The sequence below is a fragment of the Vidua macroura genome, chromosome 19 (assembly GCF_024509145.1).
Source record: "Vidua macroura isolate BioBank_ID:100142 chromosome 19, ASM2450914v1, whole genome shotgun sequence".
NCBI lineage: Eukaryota > Metazoa > Chordata > Aves > Passeriformes > Viduidae > Vidua > Vidua macroura.
In genome coordinates this window covers 7,847,408-7,872,772 of record NC_071589.1, presented here as the reverse complement: position 1 = coordinate 7,872,772, position 25,365 = coordinate 7,847,408, and the positions used below count along the sequence as shown (strand labels likewise).

Here is a 25,365-nt window from a genome sequence, read left to right as displayed (position 1 = left end):
GGAACCAGAAGGAAATGGGAGTCTGGGGAGCTGGCAGAACCCCAGCTGCCAGTTCCCCTGCCTGCAGAGGAGTTTGCCATGGCATCATCATGTTCATTCCTGCTTTTCTTTGCTCTGGTTTCTTATCTGGACTGAGATTAGAGCTTGTTTTCGTAATACAGATAGACCTGCATGGTCAGAGAGACAGTTCCTCGAAGGTATAAGCAGATCCTGCAGAAGTCACTAGCAATTGAGCTGTTCTGCAGCATCACTCGCAGAACATTTTCTCATCTAACTGCAACAGTGACCTGTATCCAACCTCAGCCCCAGGGACTGTATGGTTTTATCTGGGTCTTTTCAAATACTAGCAATTACCTTGTCCAATTAGATCTACTTTTATTATTAAACTTACTGGGCCTTTAGTTGGCCAGTAACAGTGTAAATATGATGAGCATATAAAACTGCACAGATCTGTGAGCAAACTACTCCAGTCACCTCAGCCTACAGAATAATCTGTGTCTGTCCCACCCATGAGATTCCTGATACCAGGATTTGTGACAGTTGCCAGATGCCCATCTCCAAGGTGTTCCTCTATTACTTACTGAATTTTGAGTACTTCACTTGTAAAGTACGATGTAAACATGAAAAATGCTAAAAAATATGTTCTGTTCTAGTGTTCCTTACTTAAAAATTAGGAAAAAAAAATCTATATTCCAGAAAATATAATAAGAACATTAAATCATTTATCCAGAGTATAAATATAGTACTTTCTACTCCCTGCTCAGAGTATTAGCAGATTAAGGCTGTGCCTGTTCTCCCAGCTATCTTCTGAGTTAAAGGCAGTTCTTCTGATGTCTTCTTAATTTATTTTTTTTTCCAAAACAATGCATGTGGTGCTTCAAATAACACAGAATAAACTTAGCTAAAAAATTACAGAATGCACAAGTTTAATGCTCCAGAGTTGGGAAGCAGGAGCAGAAAAGCTGGTTGTGCCTTTCTTAGTTTGTTTACCCTGACAGTCTTTGTATCTCCCTCTTTGCTCTCTTATCTGATCTGCCACAGAGAGAGGTCAAACAAGGTGAATCAAACAAATTAAAGTAATTCAGAAGGTTGGGGCTTTTCTCAGCCACAACATCAATTCTGCTGAATTGCAGCATCACTGTGCATTTAGGTTGTACATTAATGCTGCCCTCCTTGTATGATAAAGTAAAATATTTTTGTAACACTGTTAATGCAACAGTTGGTACACTTGTTTTGTTTCTGCTACAACAGAGCTAAAATTCAGAATGCAAAGACACAATTTAGCTGTACAAAGAAAAGGTGAGATACTGCAGCCTGCCAGAGCACTTGAATTTATTCTTCTGTGCTTCCAGAAGCACTTGCAGTAGCCACCTGTGACATCCCCAGAGTGATGCAGGTGGTGGAGCAGCATCACTGCCCTTTCCCACTGTGACAACCCCTTGGAAAAGCAGTGACCTGGTCTCAGACTTGTATTCACTAACCCCTGAACCCCAAGACAGGAAACCAGGGTGTATTTAACGATCATTTTGCCTCTCTAAGAAATGCACAATGGGGGATGGAACAGCTGGATGGTCGTAATAATGTTGGAAGAATGATAGATCTTAAGTGACAGAAAGAAACGGATCAGAAAAGGACAAAGGAGAGGTTTGGTGTTTATAAAAATGGGAATATTTGGGTCTGAACATGCACAAGGAAAATGCCATGGCTTGCATGGCACAGGCAGTATCAAAAGAAAGGCTGGAAAACAGCAGGGCTCAAAGGGAATTCAGCTCTGCTGGGCACAGACAGCCAGGGGCATGGCTTTGATTTCATCTTGTCATCTGCTGACATTGTCCAGAGCTGACAAGGGTGATGGGAGCAAAATTTCAGTCCATTAAATGAAGATGGGAAGCCTCAGTTCTGTGCAGAAATATAGACTGACTTGATAAAACAGCTGAGTTTAATTGGAATTACAGGGGGAAAGTAGACAAACTGAAATTTGGACTGTAGCACCAGAGCCAACAGCAACTTTCTATAATGTGGTTGAGAGATGTAATGCCCTGAAGTACTAACAAGTGCATTTTTACATCTCATCTTGAGAGTCTTAGATATTTTTTCAGGAAATGTCCTAAAAATCTTAACCTTGATGTTCAAACTCACAATTGTTTTCAGCAAACCTATTTCCCTGGTGAGTTGCCCTCTTTTCTTCTGCAGCAAATTTCTTCTACTTGACTCCCAGTTCTGCACAAAGTGATTTACTAGACAGATTGCATTTTTTTCCCCTTCTGGAAAGTGTCAGTTTCTGAGCAAGATCAAATAACCTTCTGCACTTCAGTATTGACTAATTTTAATTATTAAAACCTTTCTCCCAGGAAAAACTCTTCATGCTGTTTGCTGAGAAACCAGCAATTTTTAATAGGATTCAGGGAGTTCTTGAGGAGATCAGGGTACACTGAAGACAGAATTCTGAACTTATACTGGGCTCACACTTCTACAACATTTTTTTTTAAAGTAGGAAGAACTAGATTTTTTTCTTTACCGTCTTTCTATGTGTCTCCCTTTAAACTAGAGATAATGGGCTTTGCAAAAGCTAGAGAAAAGGAACACAATTTGTTATGCAGTAAAACTAAATCATATATATATTTAAATTATTTGTAAAGATAAACACTTACTTTGCATATATATTAAGCTTACTAAAATCAGAAATAAATCTTTTCTTATGAATCCTTTTAGTGATACACAGTCCCCCACTGACAGTTTCATATGGAATCCTTTCCTCACAACAGCCTGGCAAATTGATATTGTTAAAGTGTCACAAACAGAAAATAACAGCTGCATTCCTATTTGAATTTCTCACATTTAAGTTCTCATGTTTTCACATCATTGACAAATAATCAGATGTTTTAGCAAGGTAATAGGATAATTACACTGTTGCTCCATAACTCAAAAGCTAAAGACAGCACTACCTGCATTTAAAGTAAAACACAGCTTTGCCTACAGACATCACAAACCAGCCTATCTCACCTCGACAACAAACTGTTTAGTGCAGGATAATGAAATTAAATACATGCTTAATGCTAAGATTGACAAAGTAATAAAGTTATAGAGAGAGTCAACATTATCTTCAATTAGGTATCTACTTTTGTTGAAGAATTCTTAGCATAACAGTTCAAAGAGCTGAATTTTTATCTCCAGTAATTTTCAGCTCCATTTCGTCTGTGCACTAAGAGAAAGGGTGGGTTTGTTTGTGGTTTTTTTGTTTGGTTTTTTTTTTGTTTTGTTTTGTTTTGGTTTGGTTTTTTGTGGGTTTTTGTTTGTTTGTTTGTTTGTTTGTTTAAATTTGCTGTGCAAAAGCCATACGAGAGGATATGGTACATAACAAAGAAATTAAATAAAGGAAGAGGTGTCAGGCACAGCACTAGGACTAACTGGAGAAAGTACATCTGGGAGAATTGGTTAATAGTAATTGCATGGGGAAAAGACTAAGAGAAAATCCACAGGAGACATTTCTTGTATAAAGCCATCATTTCTTGTACACCTAAAAAAGAACAACACATTTCCATCACTGTGCACAGTCAAATATTGGCATGATTTTATGGGATTTGCATCAATTCAAAGGGAATCAGAATATTTACCGCAGTGCAGCTCCAGCTACCACTGGGAGCACCCAAACTGGGGACAGCAGGACTGTCATCCACTCTTTGAACCATTCATCCTCCCCAGGGTGTTCTGGCAGGGGGAAGTGGATGCTGTTGGGGTGGGAGAGGGGCAGGCACCACTACTGCTCTCTGCCTGCCTTCCTCACTGACCACAGAGTTACTCAAGCTGAAAAATACCCCTGAGCCCAACTTCTGACTGCTCACCACCTTGAGGTGTTGTCATAAACGACACGGTGTTCCATTAAGAGATGGAAACAGGTTGTACCTTTTCCACCTCACTCAGACATTATTCTCCCATGAAAGCCACAACATCCCCACTCAGTTGGTATTTCAGAAGTCTGTATCTCTCTTAGTGGAAGCTGGTGGCAGCCAGAAGTGAATAGTGGGTGTTGTTTGCATGGCAATCAGGAACATTCATAAGGCCAGGCCCTTTGCCGGCCAGAGTAAAGAGCTGCTTTCACAGCCCAACAGAGATCAGGCTTTCTGACAGTAGATAGAGTTTACTACATGGACAAAACAAATTTCAAAGACTTCTATTTGAATCACTGCCCAAAGTCATCTTTTCTAATTTTAGAAAATCCAACAAACCAAAGATTGGTTTTTCAGGAACTTGGCATGTTAGAGCATGGCATGTTCTCTGATCTTCTTTCATTAAGGCAAAATATCTCTTTGGCATTTCAGGTATTTCCACCCAGTATTTCCAGCATTTCAGCTGTATACACTAATCTGCAAATGAATACAGACTGTGTTGTCTAATAGCGAAAAAAACCTTTGACTTCCGTTGTCTGATGTAGAAAGTCAGCTGATAAAAAATGCAAATGTGACTTTACTGCTACCCCTTCCATCACCATCATATCCATGTCCTGCATTTGTTCAGCAGTGTTTGCCAACACCCTGCTTCTTCCACCAAAGCCTTCAGAGGAAGCTAAAGGGCTTACTGGCTTCATTCTGGCTCCAGAGTGCCACTTCCCTACTGAGTTTAACACCATTTAACTCATTCATAAGATATTTTATATTTGTCTGCCTTAAGCTGTACTATCTCACATTCGTAGATAATCCCTGTCCTCTTGTGGTTTTTTTCTTGCTTGCTATTTCTCAACTTGAAATTTGCCTATTAAATTACAAACATGAAACTGGCTCTTATGCAATTCATATAATCAGCAAAAGGCACTTGCACTTCCTTTAGCTTTAAAACAAGCTTCCAGGATATTCTTAAGCAAAAATGGAAAAAAAACACTTATCTTCTGCCTGCTGGGCAGATCTGTGCCAGCTTTTGCTGAATCTTTGACTCTGCACCTCTGACAGGTGTTAGATTTCTCAGAATAATTTCTAAAATTTTTACTCTAATTTATTATCTCACCTAACACAGCATTAATATCCTAAAGGACCTCTGACAATTCAATAAAGCATAATTCCAGAAATGCTTTTGGCTATTTTGAATCAGGCTGGGCTTTCTCAAACTTTTCTGTGTTTGAACTCTCAACTTACTTTCAAACAGTAACTTAACCAGCAATTATGTACATTTCATTTTTTTTTTCTCTTTTATCAAGCTTTAAAATTTTCCTGTTACTATATTTTGAGGTGCTGGAAATCAAGTGGAAATCCCACAGTTTTCTGCCAGATCTATTTGTATTCTGATCTTTTTTGTGCCTTTTATGGGTGATGTGTCACAAATTGTCATTGTCATGGATCAATGACACAGGTTGAACTCCGTAACATGCCATTCATTATTGAGATGCTTTCCCAATACCAGTAATGTTACATCTGAGCCTCTCACAATATTGATATTGGAGAAAAATGCATCTATTCCCATGTTAGAGTTTACAAGCTGGGCTGAGATGGGAAAGAGATGTGCTCAAAGGCAGAGTAGGACTTGAACACAAGTTCTTAAGTCATAGGTGAGCAACTCAGTCACTAAAGTGGAAGGAGACTTGAGAGAAGACCATGAGAAAAAAAAATCCTAGAATTTTTGGACAAGACCTTTTAATTTAAACAAGTTCAACTGTTATCCTATAACTTGCTACCACTAAACCTTATCTCCATATATCTATCTAAACCTTATCTGTGCCACATCCACACATCCTTGTGGGATGGTCATTCCAACACTGCCCTGAGCAGCCTCTTCCATAGCTTGACAGCCCTTTGGGGGAAGAAATTTTTCCAAAAATCCAATGTAAATTTACTTTGGCACAACTTGAGGTAATTTTCTCTCATCCTGTTGCTTGTTACCTGGGAGAAGAGACCAGCCTTCACCTGACTACCATATCTTCTCCAATGGACAGTACCAAACACTTCTTAAAATACATCCTCAGTTTTATTCTGTGCTTTCCTCATATACACACATTGCTAGCATCTTAAGAATATAAAATCCCATGCTTAATTTCTGGCACAAATAGAAAAATAACATTCTGAATTTACAATGCACTTCTGTGCTCAAGAGAGCACAGGTAAAACTGATAATTGCCTAATTTCTGCTTCTGGTTTGGAACCCTAACGCTAACCTGTACTTGTTAGTTAACATTAAACTTAGTTTTTCCTTACTAGATGATGAAATGAGGACAAAAGGGGCAAGATCTAGATTTTCACTAGACCAAATTCTCGTAACTTTTTTTTACTCAGCCTTTTATTCATCAGTCTGTGATGTGTCTCTGTAAGCCCTTGCCCATCATGCCCAGCCCCTGAACAGAAATGGAACTACAGATGGTTCTTTCGCAAGGTGGACTGAGAGGTCTGGTGGATTTTGGAGAAGACTTAAACTACTAATTCCTCTGTCAGTGACCTGCTCTGGCATCTTTTGTATTCAATGTCTCAGGGCAATGCAGTGAACAACAGAAATAGCATCAATCACCACTTCCCCACATTCTTGACATGCAGGAACCAGTTTCTGCTGCTTTCTGGCCTCATTGCTAAAGAAACAGAATTCTAGAAGAAATACAGAGCACCATTATGTAACTGAATCTACCAAATGGAGCATTTATACTGAGTTCATCATCATGGTGTCTGAGCATCTGTTGTATTTAAAATAAGAAAACAATTTAAATGCAGTGTTTACTCAGAAAATCCTGCACCAATGCAGAAATGATGATAGACTCATCTAATAGTGTTTTTTCCCCTACATTACCCTTACTCTCTCTTAAGATACAACTTTTGTAGATGATGGATTGGGTCAGTGCCAAATTACAGCTTGCAGTGAAATTCTGCATTAGCCAAGACATAATCAACATTAAGCATTTGAGCCTCAAACTTCAATTTGATCCTCACACAAAACAAATTGCAGAGAAGTGTCATTTCTTTATGTTTATCCAGCTCTTGCTCATCTGCTAACAATGAGTGACAAAAGTGGTTGAGTAGCAGGTCAGCCAAAAATACCCATGTTTGAAGCAATTGGCTCAGCAATGACTCCCCTGTCAAAAACCCTCCCTGAGTCACTCAGCAACCAGCAGCCAAGGAACTCCTCTGTACCTCTGGGGCTCAATTTGGATTTTTCTTTCCTTGAATTTTCTGCTGTGCAGAAGAGAGTACAAATGGTTGTAACATCTGCAACAGTTCCAGCAGCATTTGGATGTCAGGAATCCATCACCACTCACTTCTACTTTTTCAGCCTATTTACTTCATTTTTTTTGTTGCTGGCACAAAGGTGAAAGTCCTGAGAGCAAATTCTAATATATGCACAGCGCTGGTCTCTTCAGACAGTAATTTGTATTTTTTACTGTAGTCCTGGGGATGCATAAGAAAAATGTCAAGTTTTAAATATTACCTAAATTAGTTTTGTTTCCTACTTGTAAATAAATTAAAGTAAGACTTAAGAAAGTATTCAGAGTATATATAAATATTAAGCAGAAAGACTTAATTGTCTACATTTCATTTAGGTTATTTTTTAAAAATATTTTCTAGCTGCAGTGGTTGCATATAAACAAGAAATAAGGCTCTGTTAGAGCCTCATCAGGCTCTAAGATACGAGGTCAGCAGCCCAAATGGCATCTAGAAATAACTAGAGAAAACTACTTCAACCCTAAAGCAGGTTATGGCAGAGCCTTTTATATATTTATTTATTGTATTTTCATGCTGAAAATAACACCCCATGTTAACATGCTACCAAGGAACGCTGGCTAAGGCTCACTGTTGAACACCCTTTAATGCAAGTTAGTTCTTGTTACCAACTGCTCTGATGAAACAGGCACCATTTGTAGCTTCAGTGCTAATTCCAAGCATGCCATTATTTCCAATAAAGTAGATTGTGCAGCCAAGAGTAGTTAGCCCAACTGCATTTCCAGTTTACTGCACGATTATTACATTTCTCTACACAGCTGTCTGCTCAGAAGCAGAAGAAAAATTAGTTCCTTCCATGCATTCTAGTCTTATTCTTTAAAGTAAAAAGTAATTCTAATATTGTTTATTTATCTAGGATAAAACTGTTGGCATATAGCTATAAATGTGGATGACAAGCCTGTCTATTAAACCAGTTGTTTATATGCATTTCTTTTAAATAAAAAAATAACTGTCAAAATCAGTAAAAAATGGAAAACAGCACAAACCTAAAAGCCTAAATAATGTCCATTTTAATAAAGAGAACATCAAAGAGAGTTAGAGATAAAAAATTATTTCAAGCAACTGGCTTTTTGCATTTCTCCTTAGTTTAATATAGCAAAGTTAATCTTTTTAACAGATTTTAATCTTAAAACTGCAGTAGTTTCCTAAATGCAAAGTAAACTGCTGGAAGTACAGGTGATCATCTACAATTCATGTTATCAATTTATTAACAAAGCAAGAGCACTACACTGCTGTGGGCTTATACATAAAGAATAAAAGGTAAATCTGTGGATTAATTAATCAGGGTATAGGTAAAACCACCTTGTCAAACACTAACATTTCATGGTTGGGTACCCTGGGCATGAAAAGATGGGTTTGTTCTTCAAAGATAAGAAAATTCCCCTGCATCACTGCTAGGGACTGGTCCAGGAAAACAAGACAAATCAGGACCACAGAGCTGGTCCATGTTCTCCCAGCTGGTGCTATGCCTTTCCACAAAGCAGGAGGTACATTTAATTTAATTTAGGACAACTTTTAAAACAGTTTTGTCAGTCACACAAATTGCACTGATCTCATACCTGTTAATACCTACAAAATTAGTGCCATAAATAACTCCTGAGTGATGCAATATTGCTACTCTTTCCAAGGGTTTTACAAGACCTGTAAGAGCAATTATATTTTAACAGTGGAATAACAGCTGTTATTAATAGCTTTTAACTCAGTAAAATTATTTTCATCTCTGGGCACCCACCGTGCAGAAACTACACTTCTTTTGCTGTTTTTATTAAACTTTGGATAAACAAAAATGCGTAATTATTTCCCTTAAACATATCTTAGACACTTCTTACAGGAACTCTGAATCAAAAGAAACATTTAACCTGTCTTCTTGAACAACTTAATTTGCTTTTGTTCCCTGCTGTGCTGGAAACATACTTTCTGCTTGCTCTCAATGACATACCCCAACAGTTTCTCAGGTAGTGCAGCATAATATAAATATTATGGTTACAGATGAGCTGTTTCCTGCTGCCATTTACTTCATGCTTTACTTCCCTTGTCATTTACAAATCAAAAATACTTATAATTCTGAGAAAAAAGGGTATTCTATTATTCCCAAGAGGACTGTATAAAAATGTATGTGAATTACTGCAATATTCTAAATTCCCTCAGTTTCCTATTGCTCCATTTTTGGCTGCAGCAGAACATGGACAGTCTTGAGAGGCTAAAAAGCTCTGTTTCTGATTCTGGTCTTGGTCCAATGCACATTCTTGGGTGATGGAACAAGGCCATGTTCTGGTTTTTCATCAGAGAGTAATTAATCTTAATTATCTTCTTTTTCATGCAAAATAGATCTTCTGTAGCTGGAGGAAAACAAAGAGGTATCATTTGTTCTGTAGCAAATTAATCTTAAAGGGGGAATCTTCCTAAGAAAATCAGTGGGTTAAAACAAGATTCAGTATTGCCTTTGAGCTCTGAAACCTAAACTAAACTCAAAGGGTGCTTTCAGCATTGTAAGTCTGCTCTTGTTGTTATGTGCTTCAAATACAGTGTCATCATTTGAAAAGTGAGCTTTTCATAAATGAGCACTTCTACTTGTGTGGCTTCACCTTCATGGAAGACTCCAGTAATATTTTATACAGACCAAATGCTTACAGGTATTTCAGGCAACTTAAAGAAATTATTCTCAGAGGAAATTTAATAGGGAATTACAGTTTTTTTATCCTGTTGTATTCTGTGTTTAAGACACTCGTTCATTTGAATATTTCTAAATTAGCCTGTTCCATGTGAGAAACTTTGAAAATTATGCCTCCTTAAATGGTCAACCTTTTTCTAAAAAAAGATAAACCTAATGAATGTAACCATGGTACCATGGAAAAAGCTTTAAAATTAATTTGGGTTCAGGGAGGAAGGATACAACAGGATACAACTCCAGCACAGAGAAAGTGACAGGTCTGAGAAGTAAAAAAAAAAAAAAAAAAAAAAAGAGTGCCTCTTCATTAGGCACTGAGACCTTTGTTTGGGATGTTTGGGACAAATATCCTGTATGTGGCTGTATATACTTGAGGGGTTTTAATTCTGTAAATGCCATCAGTCAAAACAAACGTTTGATGTTGACTCAGGGTTCTATGGGTGGAAAGAGAATTTATCCCTTTCCTGCACTCAGCATTTTGGTTTGTTATATGAAATGAGTTTATCTAATTCATTGTTATTCTGGGACTTTTTACAGAAGGAGGCCTAGTCTAAAGAAGATTTCATTGCTTATTTCCTTGATAATTCACACTTTGGCTGCCAGGATAAAGAGTTGTACATAAAAAGACAAATATGTGACTAAGCATAAAAATTTCAGTGAGTGCACGGTCCCCAGAACAGGATGTTATCAAAGTTCAGTAGTACCATAAAGTGATGACAAATGAGCATTATAACCTCTGTGTGCTGTATGAGACCTTCACTTGGCCTGCTTTCTGGCTGTCAGAATTTGGTAGAGGACTCCACTGGCTCCTTTGACATTTTTTAGATAGTTCCCAATTGAGACAGCACAAAAGTAATTGAAATTAACAGATCATAGCAGTACTTTTGACCCTCACCTTAATTTTTTTGGTCTCTGAACTGCTGGCTGTAAACAGCAAAGCTATGCACCAAAAATCTTCTGATCTTGCAAATTTTCTCTTTCAGAGTTTCCACTGTCTCTTTTTACATCTATGTCCAAGCACTAATACAGCATCACAAAGGGATCTGGGGGGGGGGGTGAGAGGACAATGCTTGAGGGCCTTTTATATAAAGCATATAAGATTTACTTGAAAGAATGATACATTTTGCAGTCAGGGCAGGATGTGGGAAATAGAACTGTTTGAACGCATCATTTATTTCTTACCCTATCTTGGACTGAGATAATAATGGTGTAGGTTACACATAACTTGGGACACTGCTATAATCAGATCAGCACATAGATTGCTGGACTTATGCCTTTGGGTGGCAAAGTGAGGCTTAGTCTGTGTAACTAGATTGTGCACTGCAGGTCCTGTAGGGACATCACTCCTGCAGAAAAATCCTCACAATTGCATTTCAGTACTGAATAACCAGACCTCACATTCATCCAAAAGACAATTTCACCAATACAGGCATTAAATCCTGCTTCAGTGATTAGGGGTTGGTTTTTTCCCTCATTATAAACCTGGACAGTACATTATAATGAAATTTCTTTACTGGCAGTCCTAGTCTTGGACAGTTACAAAGATTACCAGATATAAACCAAGTTAATAATGATTTTGTTCACAGCATGTAAGTCCAGAAATTTCTCTGAACAGCCTTTAGAAGTATCAGCACATGAAAGACAGACCTGATTTTTAAATGTGAACATCAGGCTGCTGCAATTCTGACAATGCCAGAACAAGAACCTTCCTTTTCTAGGTGACATCTGAAAACTAAGGAAGATCTTTAGGCTAAATAAAGCTGACTAGCCTTTCATCTGTTCAGAACTACTTACCAGAGTTCATTAAATTTGTTCATCTTTTAAAAAAAAAAAAAAAAAAAGTTTGCAATGTAAATTGTAACAGTATCTGGTGATCCCAGACAAATCAAATAGCAAGGTTCTGGGTAAGACATTTACATAGGTAGTGAAAGCAGGGAACTGTGCCTTTGTAATTTAAAAGTTCCAGCAAATCATAAAACTAAAAAGGAGAAGGAAAGCTGCAGATGCTAAGGAGAACCTGGTTAACAGTAATACAGTAAGCGCTTAAGTGTAGGAGCCTCTGTAACCAAGTTTGCAGAATCTAGGGCAAATGAATATCAGTATTTTGAATTCTGCAAGTGGTGGTTTCCACAGTTCCAAACTCATATCCCATATGCTTCCTCAGATATTTCAATCCCTGATTCCTCTGTGCTTGGCTTCAGGCTGCAGAGTACAGATTACGTGGTGCCCATGGCAAGTGCTGCTGGAACAGAGAAGTGATGTCAGCCCCTGCAGTGCAATCTGTAACTGGATGTGGGTGAATTCAGTGGCTGGCAATTCAGAGGAAAACATGCTGATGCTGTACCAGTTGGAGCCAGATTGTGACTGAAATTATTAAAATTATATGTGCTGCAAATGCCTGAAAAATTACCCTGCTACAAAGTACCCAAAGCAGAGATGGGATCCTGATACAAACCAAGCAGTGTGGGTAGTATTTGCAAACACTGCATGGGATTATTTGCCACTGGTTAATTGTAATCCTTCCCTCCACCCTTTTTTAGGTTCAGCTGATCCACTATAACCATGAGCTGTACACAAATGTCACAGAAGCTGCAAAGAGTCCTAATGGGTTGGTGGTAGTTTCCATATTTATGAAAGTAAGTATTCCGTACTACAGATTCCTAATATATAGACAGTAAACTTTTCCCTGAACTGTAAATGTAGGTGCTAGACTCCTCAGTATGCTACAGCAATGCCCAGAGGCTCTGATCTGGAATCCAGAGACAGCTTCTTCCTGAACTGAGCACATCATCTCTGCTCCAAAGCTTTTACATTATAAAGAAAATTAAAAGAGGTAAGGGAGGTGGGGAAAAAAACCCCTTACATCATAAATAACACTCATAACACTTTAATGACTATGGCAGAAGTCACTAGCTTTGCAGATTTAGTGTTTCTTCATGAAATGTTATTCATTCAAATTGCTTTTAATAGGTTGAGGCCCTGGGAAAGAGGGCATATCATGCTGATGTGTCAAAGCCAGCAAAATCAGTTTTTCTCTGTGTTATTTTAAATATCTTAAAACTATGAAAACTGAAAGAACATTAAAAGTAGAACTTCTAATATCTTGCATTTCACAGAACTACAAAGACGTGAATATTTTGGCTATAATTTATAGTGATGTAACACTGAACTCAAGACTTCATGGTTTTCCCAAACCACTTTAATTACATTGGAGAAACCTTTTGTCTCTTTTTATAGAAAAAAAAATTATTTCTTCCCTCCAAATATTGTTAATATTCTGTCATTATGTATCTCTGTTTCATCAGTCTAAAAAAGTGTGTATTTCTGAGTAATGCTGAAGTTCACCTCATCACACCTTAGGTATGGGATATCTATTAGTTTCCCTCAGTACGCTAATCCCATTTCATAAAGGTCCTAACAAAGCATTAACCTCAGATATAAAGTATGCATTTCACAGAGTATACTGAATAATTAGATATAAAAGGGCAATTTTCACACAGGTCTAATATTTAAGAGAGATATTTAGACTACTTTTTTTTTTTTTTTAATCCAGAATGTATTGTATTATGACCCAACAATCTGACCTGCATTCATGAAAAAGGGAACATTAAAGAGAAGACAGAGGGAATCTTGTCAATATTTAGAAGACACCTGCAAGGAGGTGTCAGAGGATGGACCAGACTCTGCTCATGGCTGCTGAGCAACAGGAAAGAGGCAACAAGGGTGCAGAATCTGACATGTGGAAAGTTCCACCTGAACATGAAGTGTTATATATTACACAGACATAAACCAGAGGAAGAGAGCTTTAATTTGCAATTAAAATAGCCTGCTACAAGGAAATTATATTTATCAATAAATAAAATAATAGAATACTAGTGAAAATCCTGCCTAATATATCAACCACCTGCAAATTTCATCAAAGCTGTTGGAGAAGAAACCTGTGCTCATGCTTTTATTCAGGCATTAATTTCTGTTTGCCCTGTTCCTCGTGTTTTATTTATTTTACCAACTTTCTATCAAGCTTCATTAGAAAAATAAGTAAGTAATTATTTCCTTCTCCCACAACAATGAAAAAAAGGCAGAACTCAACTGGAAGAGTATCAAGAGAGTGTTTGTGTGCACACATGGAAGAGCTGCAGTTCTGGCAAGGAAATGTCTGTGAGAAGATTTTGACATTGTGCATTTTCTCTTCTGTAGGTATCTGAATCATCAAATCCATTTCTAAATCGTATGCTTAACAGAGACACCATAACAAGAATAACGTATAAGAGTAAGTTTCTTTTAATTTCCTCTGGTAACAGCTGTGTTCTTTCAGTATCAAGTAACATCTTTAGTGATCCTGAAACAAGAGGCACCTCATTATAGGCAGAAATTCCAGGTTTGCATTGCCAGGAACTCTGCACGATAAACTCAGGAATGTGAAAAAGCTCATTAGGTCATCACTTTGTCAAATGCATTTCAAACTTTTATATCTGAAGGTGCAACAGCAGATTAATGAAATTATATTTGACACATACATATACTGTAGTCATACAGAATGCTCAGGACAACCTGTCTACTGTTAGCAGTAAAAGGGACATGTGGAGCAGCCTGGATTATATTGGATCTGGTTATGTCAAGATGCTGCACCATGTACTGGATTTAGTATTCACCAGTGTTTTCTTTTTGAAAGAAAAGTTACAACATTCCTATTCGACTACTGCTACATTTAACAGATATAGAAAGAGGTCATTAACATAGCTTGTATATTTGTTGTATTCACATTTGAAAAGCCTTTAACTGATGATCCTCAATAATTCCATGTTCGTATATTGACCTTGTGGAAAACCAAAGCTTAATTAAGGTATTTTAGAGAAAATAATGAAAAATATATATAACAAATTAAACTTCTTCTCCTGAAAACCTCGTTTCCTTTGTCAAATATCCTAAGCTGCTATGAAATTTGTAAGTTCAACAATAGCAGAATTTAACTTTCAGAAAGTACACAGCAAACAGATAACACAAATAGTTCCTTGTCCTCTCCTGCTACACACACACACCTCTCATGCCACTGAGGTTCCTCTGCTTTTATCTGAGAGTTAACAGATCTTGTTACATCTTTAGTCCAAATAAGAGGCTTCTATGATAATGAAACTCAGTTCTCTACAATACCTATGGAAAGGAAGGCAACAGAGGATTCTCCTCAGAATGTTTTTTCCAGATTGTTCTGTCAGTATTAAATGTCATCTTCTCTGCATGGAAGAAGCAAATCAGTCCCATTTTTAAACTGCTTGTCCTGATTCCTTGCAAAAACACAGCAAGGCTGTTCTGCAAGAGCTTCCTGCCTACCAGTGCTTCTGGAGCATCCTGGAAACAGGGAATTATTGTTAAGGCTGTGTGTGCTTTTTCCAGCTCTTTCACCCACGAATTCCATATTCCCAGCTTCTGTCTGGGACCAGCCAGATGTTCTCCCATGGGGCCCACCCTCCCAATACCAAATATTTCCTTTGTGTGCTGCATTTACAGTGGAAACTCCTCCTTTCTGAAGCTGTTAGCATCCCACAACCCCTCATTGCCTGTTTTGTCACAATTCCAATCACACCTAATTTGAGTATACTAAATGAAATTTCTCATGAAGGTGAACAAATAAAACACAGGCTGCAAAAGCAATGATTAACAGAATTGCTTTAATTTTTAACCATGGTTTTTGCTAAGTTTATCCATTAAAATTAAACCACTGGTAGACACAATGCACATAATATTCCCCAGGGCATTGGGTTACTTACTGTAGTAACAAGTATTGACTGCGAATTTTTAGTGTAAATTGGGAACATGAAAGTGCTATTGAAAGTAATTTTGCAGTTGTCTTGCATGATGGATTATAGCATCATTGCTGAAAACTAATTTTACTTCTTACACTTCAAGGATTTCTAGTGTGCCTTTAGTAGCAAGCTGGAGTTCTGCAGCTTCTGCTTTAGGGCTCCACTCCTGAAGTCAATACTTCGCATGGTGCTGACAAAATGCCCAGGCTCCATGTGCTCAAGAGGAGCGTGGAGGGAATGATAAAAGGAGCACTGGTTCCTACATAAATAAAAGGGTTCATAACATAAATAAAAAGTTTTGTTTTGGTTTGGTTTTTTTTTTTTAAAGACCAGCGACAAAATTAAGTGCTATCTCTCCTGCTGCATGAAATTTCCACATGCCAAGAGCATTAAAAGGGAAATTTCTACTCTTAGATATTAATGGCTACAGGGAAATAAAGTGGACCCCAAGGAATTTTTAAGGAGATTTTAAATGTTTATTTTGTTCTGTTATTGCAGCCCAAAGATGTGGGTATTCTCAGCTCAGTCAGAGAGAAAGGTTCTCTAACCAGGCAAGAGCCTGGGAAACAGTTGGGAAAGAATGTAAATAATTCTCTAATCTACCTTGTTATTCACATTGTTTATAGATATGTTCTGCTACTGTGCGTCATTCACTGCACACCAATGGTGTGACATGTTTTTACTCTACGACAAATGAAATTAGTCTTCTCAATGTTCTCTATATATAGAGTGGTAAATTGAAATAAAGAGAGAGTTCATTTTCTTAGCCTTCTGATCTGGAGTTCTCTGTTCCTGTCCTGCTCAACAGCATCACAAAGAAGCTACTGTGAGCAAGCTGAAACAAGGGGTTTTCAAGCAGGCTTTAGTCAGAAAGCTGTGTGGATATCTCAAGAGAAAACTGCTTATTATTCCTCATTAAGTGTGCCAATTGAGGGGATAAGTTAGTTTTCTTTCAAAACAGTTATGCTATATGAGCTTTCATCCAGTGTTTGCTTAACATCAGGGAAAAAAATAACTTTTTAGATGCCCAAAATTGCACATAAAAATTTAGTCTTTGTCTGGTAAGCAGAGAAACCGAGGATCTCTACATTCCTTACCCTGTAAATCTAACCTAGATCCTCTTCTGGATTATCATGATTTAAACTTTAAAATTAAATTTACCTTCCTCCACTCAATAAACACTATATTCCCTATAAAAAGCATTATAGTAAAGAGAACATACACAGATTTTGCTGTGAAAGCCAACCCCACACATCTATTACAATCCTAAAGGATAAAAGGATTTACATCATTTCCTAGGTAAATTTTCAGATTCAAGGCCTTTATGTAAATGAATGTGAAATCTAATGAGATCTAATTTGTAGACAGAAAAATTCCTGGGTTTGGAAATCACCATAAGGCACCATCAGATCAAGAGAAACACATTGCGGGCTGCAGATAGGAATGATGCAGAGGATCCAGGAAAGGCTGGATGGGTTTATGAAAGGAAGCTTGTTACTGGCAAGAGATCATACAGGGTGATTTTGAGTATTTTTAATGTATTTGCAGTAAATATAAGCAAGACTTTGAAGTGCTGCAGTCTGGTATTAATACCAACCCACCAGGTCTGCTTCAGCTTCAGAACAAGAAACCCTTAACAAGATATGGGGAAAGGACAGACCTGTTCATGGGGAAAATGTTGGTAACCAAATTCTTATTGTGTAGTCTTCTCTCATGGAATCATCTGACTTCCCATGGGAATATAACTCATATATAGTTATTAATAAATACTGTGTTTTCTTGGACAAACCCTTTTTTCATTCACCCCTATCTCTGACTTTTCCTGAAGTGATATTTTCCTCCAGTCTCTCATATCAATATCCCTCATCTATATTAATCTTCAGTTAGTTTTCCATCTCCTAGTAAACATTTCAGGGCAAATTCTACCTGGTTGAAATAATTTTAGGCCAGCTGAAGCCAGTATGGCTGTGAGGAAGCAGATTTGGTCCTAAGGGATCTCTTCTGCCTGACTCTGTGCCACTTGGTGTTAAAACACACCACTCTCCATGGCTCATAAATAATGAACAGGATGTTCATGTGGGAAAGAAAAAAGTGTGTGATGACTCATCGAAAAAGGCACTGGCATGAAAAAAGTCCATCAGTTCTCTTCTGATGCAAGTCTAGCAAAATTATCAGTGGACAGCAAATAATGATTTAATGACCAGGACACAGGTTTATTCAGTCATCTCTACTTGTTCAAATATAACTGAATTTTGACTGTGTTTGCATGCTTCTGTCTGGAAGATTTGGGTTTAGAAAGAGGCTGTCACAGACCATGGGCCAGTGAAGCCTGAGCATATTAAAACAGGGGACAGTCAGCCAATTCCCAGACACTAACGGCACTTTCCCTTCGCTTGAGAATCCAGCCAGCCATCCAGCACTGCAAACACCCAGCTCAAGCTGCAAGGACAGGGCAGAGGGCTCTTTTTCTAACAAACATGAGAGGACCTGCCAAGACTTTGTCCTGTAAAACAACAAACACATTTAAAATATTAGATAACAGTAAGGCCCTGGTCAATGAGGCAGAAACATTACACTCTCACTGTGGCATATTAACTGATACTGTAGTTGTCAATATTGTTGCCCCAAAACCGTGTACCATGTTGACTCAGCTGTGTTAAAATAAAAAACAAGGTCACATTTTCTCTGCCTGTGTTCTTTGATTTTCTCTTGCCCAAGACAATAGTCTACAGCCCTTCTTATTTTTCCATTAGATTATACAAGACAAGTCTTTTGCTCATCTAAGTTATGTCCTTCAGCTACAACATGTTACATTCAAGTTAAATTATGCCTTTCTTTTTTAGCTCCTATACACTTCCTTGATCATTTGGATTTCTCTACAAATCAAGGTCAGCTCATGTTGAGCACTGAAAGAGGGAACACACCTCAGTGTGCACTTTTCCTTGCCTGCATTTTAATGTTCCCTCTGCAAATGAACCAAACTGGAGACACCACACATAAGTGAAAGGGTTCAAAGAGATCTCACAATGTTACAAATCATAACCACCCCAGCTTTCTTTGAGATACACACAAGCAGCAGTGTATCAGTAATAAAATATGTTTATCCCTGAGTGGATGAACTCCTGCAGCCTAAGATTTGGCAGGAAAATCTGAGTTGTAGCTTTGACAGCACTGCCAAAAGTACTGCCAGCGTTACCCAAGAGAAATACTGCAGATAGTGCAGAAAACACCGAGGAACTCTGATGAAGTTTGAAAGATATAACTATATCTCATTATATTTAGGTACATATCCACAGAATAAATTCTGTTGCTGAGGAATACACTTCATTAATTCCCAGGGAGCCTTACAATAAAGGCAGGAATCCTGATACTGCTTCCCAGCAAGCCTTCTGCCTAGAGTTTAGCTTTCTGAGGAAGCTGGCATTGCACCCAAGCCACCGTGCACATGAAAGGCCAGGAGGCTTCATGGAGCAGCTTTATTATCATGCATTAACTGCAACTTCCTCTCCTGCCGGAAGGGCAATTAAGTTTTAATTCTCTTGGCCTTCCTGAGGCTTTGTCAAGCAAAGATTGTTAATGACCCCAAAAGTTGGAAAGTCAGCATTCTCCAAAGGTTTCTGCCTAAATGTGATTCAGAATTGCCCTGTGCTCAGTTCCCAGTGTGTGAATGGGAATCTCAGTGCAGATACACCCAGCAGGATCAGGGATATTACTTGTGTTACTTGTTCTTGCCTAAACTGCTGGAGCATCCAGAAATGTGCATCTGTTAAACTTCATTCTTCAGTAGAACTGAACATCATGTCATCATGTTCTGGAATTAGGAGACATGAAAAAGGTGGTGGTGTTTGTTTGTTTTGTTTTGTTTGGGGTTTTCTTGTTGTTTGTTTTGTGATGCTGCTGTTTTACTTGAGTTGTTTTCCTCCTTTGTTATCCAGATGATGCATACTTACTACAGGGGCTTAATATTGAGGAACTGTATCCAGAGACATCTAGTTTCATTACGTATGATGGGTCAATGACAATTCCACCCTGCTATGAAACAGCAAGCTGGATAATAATGAACAAACCTGTCTACATAACAAGGATGCAGGTAAAGCAATTTACAAATTACTCAATCTAGGATAGGTACAAAGTATTATTTTAAACATAGTATTTATTGCTTTACATTAGATTCAACTCTTGTGCTGTAGGGATCTCTGCATGCAATTTATACAGTTTGCAAAAGCATTGAAGAGGTTTTTTGTCAAAATAAAAATACTAACTCTTAAGAGCTCCATCAGTATCTACACATATAAACTTTAAGGGGTGGGGCAGTTTTCAGTGAGGGTTTGAACCAAATGGTTTTCACAGTCTTTCCACAACTGCATCATTCTATGATACTGTGAACAGTTACTTGGAGACTCTAAAACAAGTACATCAGTATATCTAAAACAAGTACAAACATAACTGAGGTTATTAAGCATTACAGAGGTCATTCCTAGGTCTGAATAAACACATGTTAATAGCACATTAATGTGACAGAGATAAAGTATCTGGAGCCTTCTGGAAATAAAATCAGTCAATGCTTTCTGTTATAGAATAAAATTACAGGATACACACCACAAATACCTTTGGAAAAATCAGACTGATGTATTGAAGCAAGAGAAATTATGTAAGAGAAAACACAACTTCACATCCAAAAGGAAGCTGTTGAGGAAACACACCAGTGGAAAATCTCAAAAACTAAATTACAACTTGCTTACAATCCAAGGCCTGGCATCAGAAAACAGCAAATTTAACACCAATTGGCCTCTTCTCCAGAGTTTCCATCAGTGAGTTGCCTACAGAGCTGTGAGCTGAACTAAAACTTCCTCTCTTGTATACTGGAACACCAAGGAATACTTGAACCATCTTCTGCCTGCCCCAAGCAGGCAGCAGAAGAAATATGGCCTGAGAAATGAAGAACAAGAAAACAACCCTAAATATAACTTTGGAATTTAAAATCATATTAACATTGTAAATAAGATTACTTTTAAAAGCCTGAGATGTTTTATTTTTGTGATAGTCCTTCTGTCCAGTTTAGTCTGAAGGCAGTGAAAGCACTTTGTTTCCTTTCTAAATGGGTGATCTGGGAGAATGACACAGCTGAGCAGAGGCAAAAATGCTCACTATTGTGAACTTTTCAAATCCAGGACCTGAATATTTTCCTACAAGCAACATTTCCAGGTCCAACATTAATGTGCAAAATAAGGATTAGAATATTTCTAGTCTGTGCTGCTACCTATGGGTTATTAACCTCATGATACTTGCTCCTTGTCATACTTTAATGGCCTCCATTAATACTTAGTTATATCCTCCATTATTAATGCTGAAAATGGATTTTGTGGAATACTTGATAATTATATTGTGTACTCATACTGAAAAAGCAATGCCCAGCTCAAGTTTTCCCTAGAAGCTGTTAACGACTTCCAGTACATAAAACCCAGCTACTGGATTTCCCCATTAAAGGCCATAAACAAACCTCTTAAATTGTACACTGATGTGGAAGATATTTTGGTTTTAGCTCTTTAAACCAAAATATTGAGGGTTTCTGGTTTGTAACTTGAAACTTTTTTTTTCCCTCTCTGATTTTGGTTGACTTGAATCAATTAAGAGTTGCATAGTCACCATAACAGCCATTTCTGCCAACCAGCGCTGGATGCAGAGGATGATTCAGTATCTCCTTCTGTGCTGTGAAACCAGCTCAGAAGAAGGCCAGAGTCTGCTGTAGAAACACTCACAGTCACAGCATAGACAGTATCATGACAGACCTGTCAGCAATAAGAGGCTCTCACTTTTTAACATCATTAATTTCACGACTTCAGCAGCATCACTGTCAGTTTTCCTTCCCATCCAGCCTGCCCCTACCTAGTTCTTGAATAACACCAACCAAAACTGTGGCTTCTCAACTGAAAGCTACACTGATAGCTACAAAATTCAGGAAATTAGCTCTTGTCATTCATCAAGTTCATTTGCTCTGTACCAGCTGCTGCCATCCAGCACTGTGGATTCCATTACTTTCCAGCTCACCCAAGGACACCTCAATACTATTTTCATTCACTCCCCACAAAACTGGTTACTCTCATTTAAAATGGGGCTTAGAAACAGAGGAACACACAAGGAATGGTTTTAAGTTAACTCTGCCTACAAACTGTCAGTTAACTTAAATTCTATTTTACTGAAATTCTGTTTCACTGAAATTCTGTTTTACTTGCATTTATTAACTAATCTATTTAATAGTGTTGTATGTTGTTTACTAACAGGAAAGACCAGTACTAAAACCCCCTTGTTTTGTCTTCATAGATGCATTCTTTGCGACTGCTAAGCCAGAATCAGCCATCACAGATATTTCTGAGCATGAGTGACAATTTCAGACCAGTCCAGCCTCTCAACAATCGATGTATCCGAACCAATATCAACTTTAGTTTACAGGGAAAAGATTGTCCAAACAATAGAGCACAGAAACTACAGTATAGAGGTACATTCCACCTCCAGAATAATCCTTTCTATGCTTTCACTGAGCTCCTTTCTTTGAGAAATCCAAGGGCATAACAAGGCACACAAATAAAAACACATAAGACTCCAGATCTGGGGCAATAACCGTGTCAGTCAAATGCCACACATTTGAAATAGATGAGTAAATGTGCAGGAAAAGCATGACAAAAAAACAGCCTGGGACATCAAATATGTTTTTTAAACGTAAATAGGACAGGCCCTTGGTTTTCTAGCCTCATTTTAAAATCTTCTCACCTTACAAAGTGCATTTTGCTCTGGTTTATTCACCCACAAAGGGGGATGAGCTAGTCTTGATGACAACTGATCTCAAACAAAATTAGTAATTGATAAGATTTAATTTCACTTTCAAGGTGCACCACCATAACAAACACCTAAATTGCTAAGTATTGTGTCAAGCTGTGTATATAAACAATGAAGCAGCTCAGTCACCTGCAGCTAGAATCTTACACTGCCACAGCTATGGCTCACAACTGAGATTTAATGTGTCTCATGCATCTTTGAGCCCAGGCACACAACTGTGTTGCCTGAAATAATGATGTTAAAGTGCTCTCACAGCAGTAATATCATATGAAGGAGTAGCACTAATGGAAAAGAAAGGGCATTTTCAGCAGCAAGGCAGATGACTGTGTTGCAATACTTCAAATAAACAGTCATTCAGAATTAATTCTTTTCTAGAAAAAGGAGGAAACTGAACCTCCTGGCTTTTCAAAGACATTTTGTCTAAGTGCCTAATACAGTGTTAAATCAACTTGATTGACAGTGTTAAACCAGTTTCATATTTGGCATTTATTGAAGCATAATTGTTTTTTTTTGTTTCTCTTCCAGTAAATGAATGGCTTCTCAAATGAGACAGAGCAGGCAGAACCCAAATCCTCAGTGGAATGCTCCTTCTGGGAATTGACATCATCTACAATGTACCCAACCTCCCTCTCTGGGCTCACGTGCACCCTGTGCTGTGGGAAAAGAGCTGCTACGCTGGAAAACTCCTCAAAATTTATTCATGTGATTGGTGGCCATTTAAAAACAAAACAAAACAAAACAAAACAAAACAAAACAAAACAAAACAAAAGTATTACAGTAAATGTGATTACAATTTTCCTGAACTAATTTGGAGTCACAAGGAAAGACTTTTCAGCCTTTGTACATATGAAATTCTTCCTCTTCTCCCCCTCTCTCCCTCAACTGAAAAAAGGAAAAAGGTGGCTCAGTACAGCATCAAAGTCGAGTTGTGTTCTGTGTGCCAAGTAATCCTTGGAAAGCTCTCATTATTTCACTATCATTAATGGATACTGACAAGACAGAACAAGACTACTGTAAAGGAAACATTTCTAGTATGATCTTTCTGTTAATTTAATTTAAAAAGGGATGGACTTTGAGAGATAAGTATTGTAAATATATCACTGCAGAATATAAAGGAAATTGAAATATTTTCCTCTGTCACATATCTGTAGTAGGACTTGGCAAAATCAGAATATATCCATTTTCTGTTTCTTGTTTTACAACAGATCATACATTGTGTTGGTTACTATTAATAACTCAATAAATGTGTTTAACAAATTAATTTAGTTAAGTTGCTTTGATTTCCTTTTTTCCTTTCTGAAATAACAAGTCTCTACTACTTGTGGATATATTATTTGTGTTTTTCTTTTTTTTTCTTTTTTTTTTTGTTCTTTCTTTTTTTACTTAATTTCTTTGTTGGCAGCCCATTCAAGTGAGTTAATGACTATTGGGAATGCACTTAAGGTGGTATAACTTTAACTCCACTTTATAGTCCATCATTAACAGGAACTGGACTCAAAGCAGAAAGCAGATGAGACATATCTCAGTTTAAAATTGTCATTTTCCTTGCTGAAGCCATTATTGGGACAAACATTCAATCCTGTAAATTGGTGGTGAAAGGGATATTTTTTCTTTACAGATAAAGCAGGAGCTGGCCAAGTAAAAGCAAATGCCTTTTTTTCTTATTTATAATGGTCATTCACTGTGTTTGGTTACTGTCAAGAACTCAATAAATGTGTTTAACAAGTTCACACAGAGCACATGCTTGACCTTCTTGAATACTGAGGGATTTTTCAGGTTGTTTTTTTTTTCAGTCTGGAGAGGGATCAGGCGTCATGATCTCCCATCCCTAATGCTCACATTGAACCACATTTAAGTTCACAGAAAGCAAGATGAAGCCAAAAAATGCTGTGGCACTAAGGAATTGTTTACACGAAATGTAAGAACAAGCACTACAAGAAGTGTGGGGGAACAGCCAGGGAGCTTTAATGTGACAAAAATGTTATTTTATCTGTGCCTGAAGAGACCAGTGCAAGGAGCACCAGACAGGAAAGTTGAGAGTCTGTGGTTTGGAAAGATTGCAGCTTGTAAAGTGAGAAGAGGCCAGGACTGGCCTTCAGGGGACCCTCAGGATGGAGACAGAAAACTATGAGGAACCCAAAACTGTCAACAGTTCAATTGCTCAGTGCAAGGTGCAGGGAAGGCTCGGGTGAGATGGGCTGACACAAGGGTGCCCTGTCTGCACTGGGACTTGGACTGGTGACCCCGGCTGAGGATCCTCTCAGCACATGTGTAAGTTACTTGATCATCAAGGTGTTTAATTTCCAGGATCCTGTTTGCATATCTGTAAAATACGTGATTCTCAAGTTACGTCATTTGAAGCATTTCAAATGGCTTCCAACACCATACAGTGACAGAAAAATCCACAACACAACCACAGAAATGTCACACAGCAAGTATTACTCTGTACATTAATACTGTCAAATCCTGTAATTGAAAAAGCAAAATTTCCACCTCAAGGTTTACCTAGCTAATAAAAACTGAAAAACAACGGAAGTCACATGCCTTCAATATTTTTGAGTGAACTTACAAACTTGTTTCTCCTACTTGTTTGGTGTCTTTTAAGCTTCACTTAGGGTGCAGAATAAAGTTGCTGAGAGCATAAAATCCACAATGCATCAATCTATATTTTTGGACAAATATCTGGCAGTTGTTGGTCCAAGTTTTTCTGTAACAGAAGGAAGATAAGCCAGGCCTCCATAATAAAGCTTGTACTAAGCAATAAACCCTATTTTCTATTTTAATGAAAGCTGATAGAAGGGATTTAAGGAGAGGAAGGTATGTTATAGAAGAGACTATTCCTAGGAAGGAATCATGCTGTGCTTTGGATTAACCC

General features: G+C 37.8%; 1 protein-coding gene across 6 annotated transcripts in view; it reads left to right on the top strand.

Annotated features, from left to right (window-relative positions):
- The window catches only part of CA10 (carbonic anhydrase 10), a 257,475-nt gene extending 233,249 nt beyond the window's left edge, over positions 1–24,226 (top strand). For 5 of the 6 annotated variants that reach the window (XM_053994700.1, XM_053994699.1, XM_053994697.1 and 2 more), the window contains 5 exons: positions 12,396–12,491; positions 14,053–14,125; positions 19,592–19,746; positions 21,978–22,152; positions 23,016–24,226. In XM_053994700.1, coding sequence (XP_053850675.1) covers positions 12,396–12,491; positions 14,053–14,125; positions 19,592–19,746; positions 21,978–22,152; positions 23,016–23,038 — 522 coding nt within the window. In that variant the 3' untranslated portion in view covers positions 23,039–24,226. The remainder of the gene's footprint in view (positions 1–12,395; positions 12,492–14,052; positions 14,126–19,591; positions 19,747–21,977; positions 22,153–23,015) is intronic. The other variant, XM_053994698.1, reaches the window with a different exon arrangement.
- Positions 24,227–25,365: the final 1,139 nt, after the last annotated feature.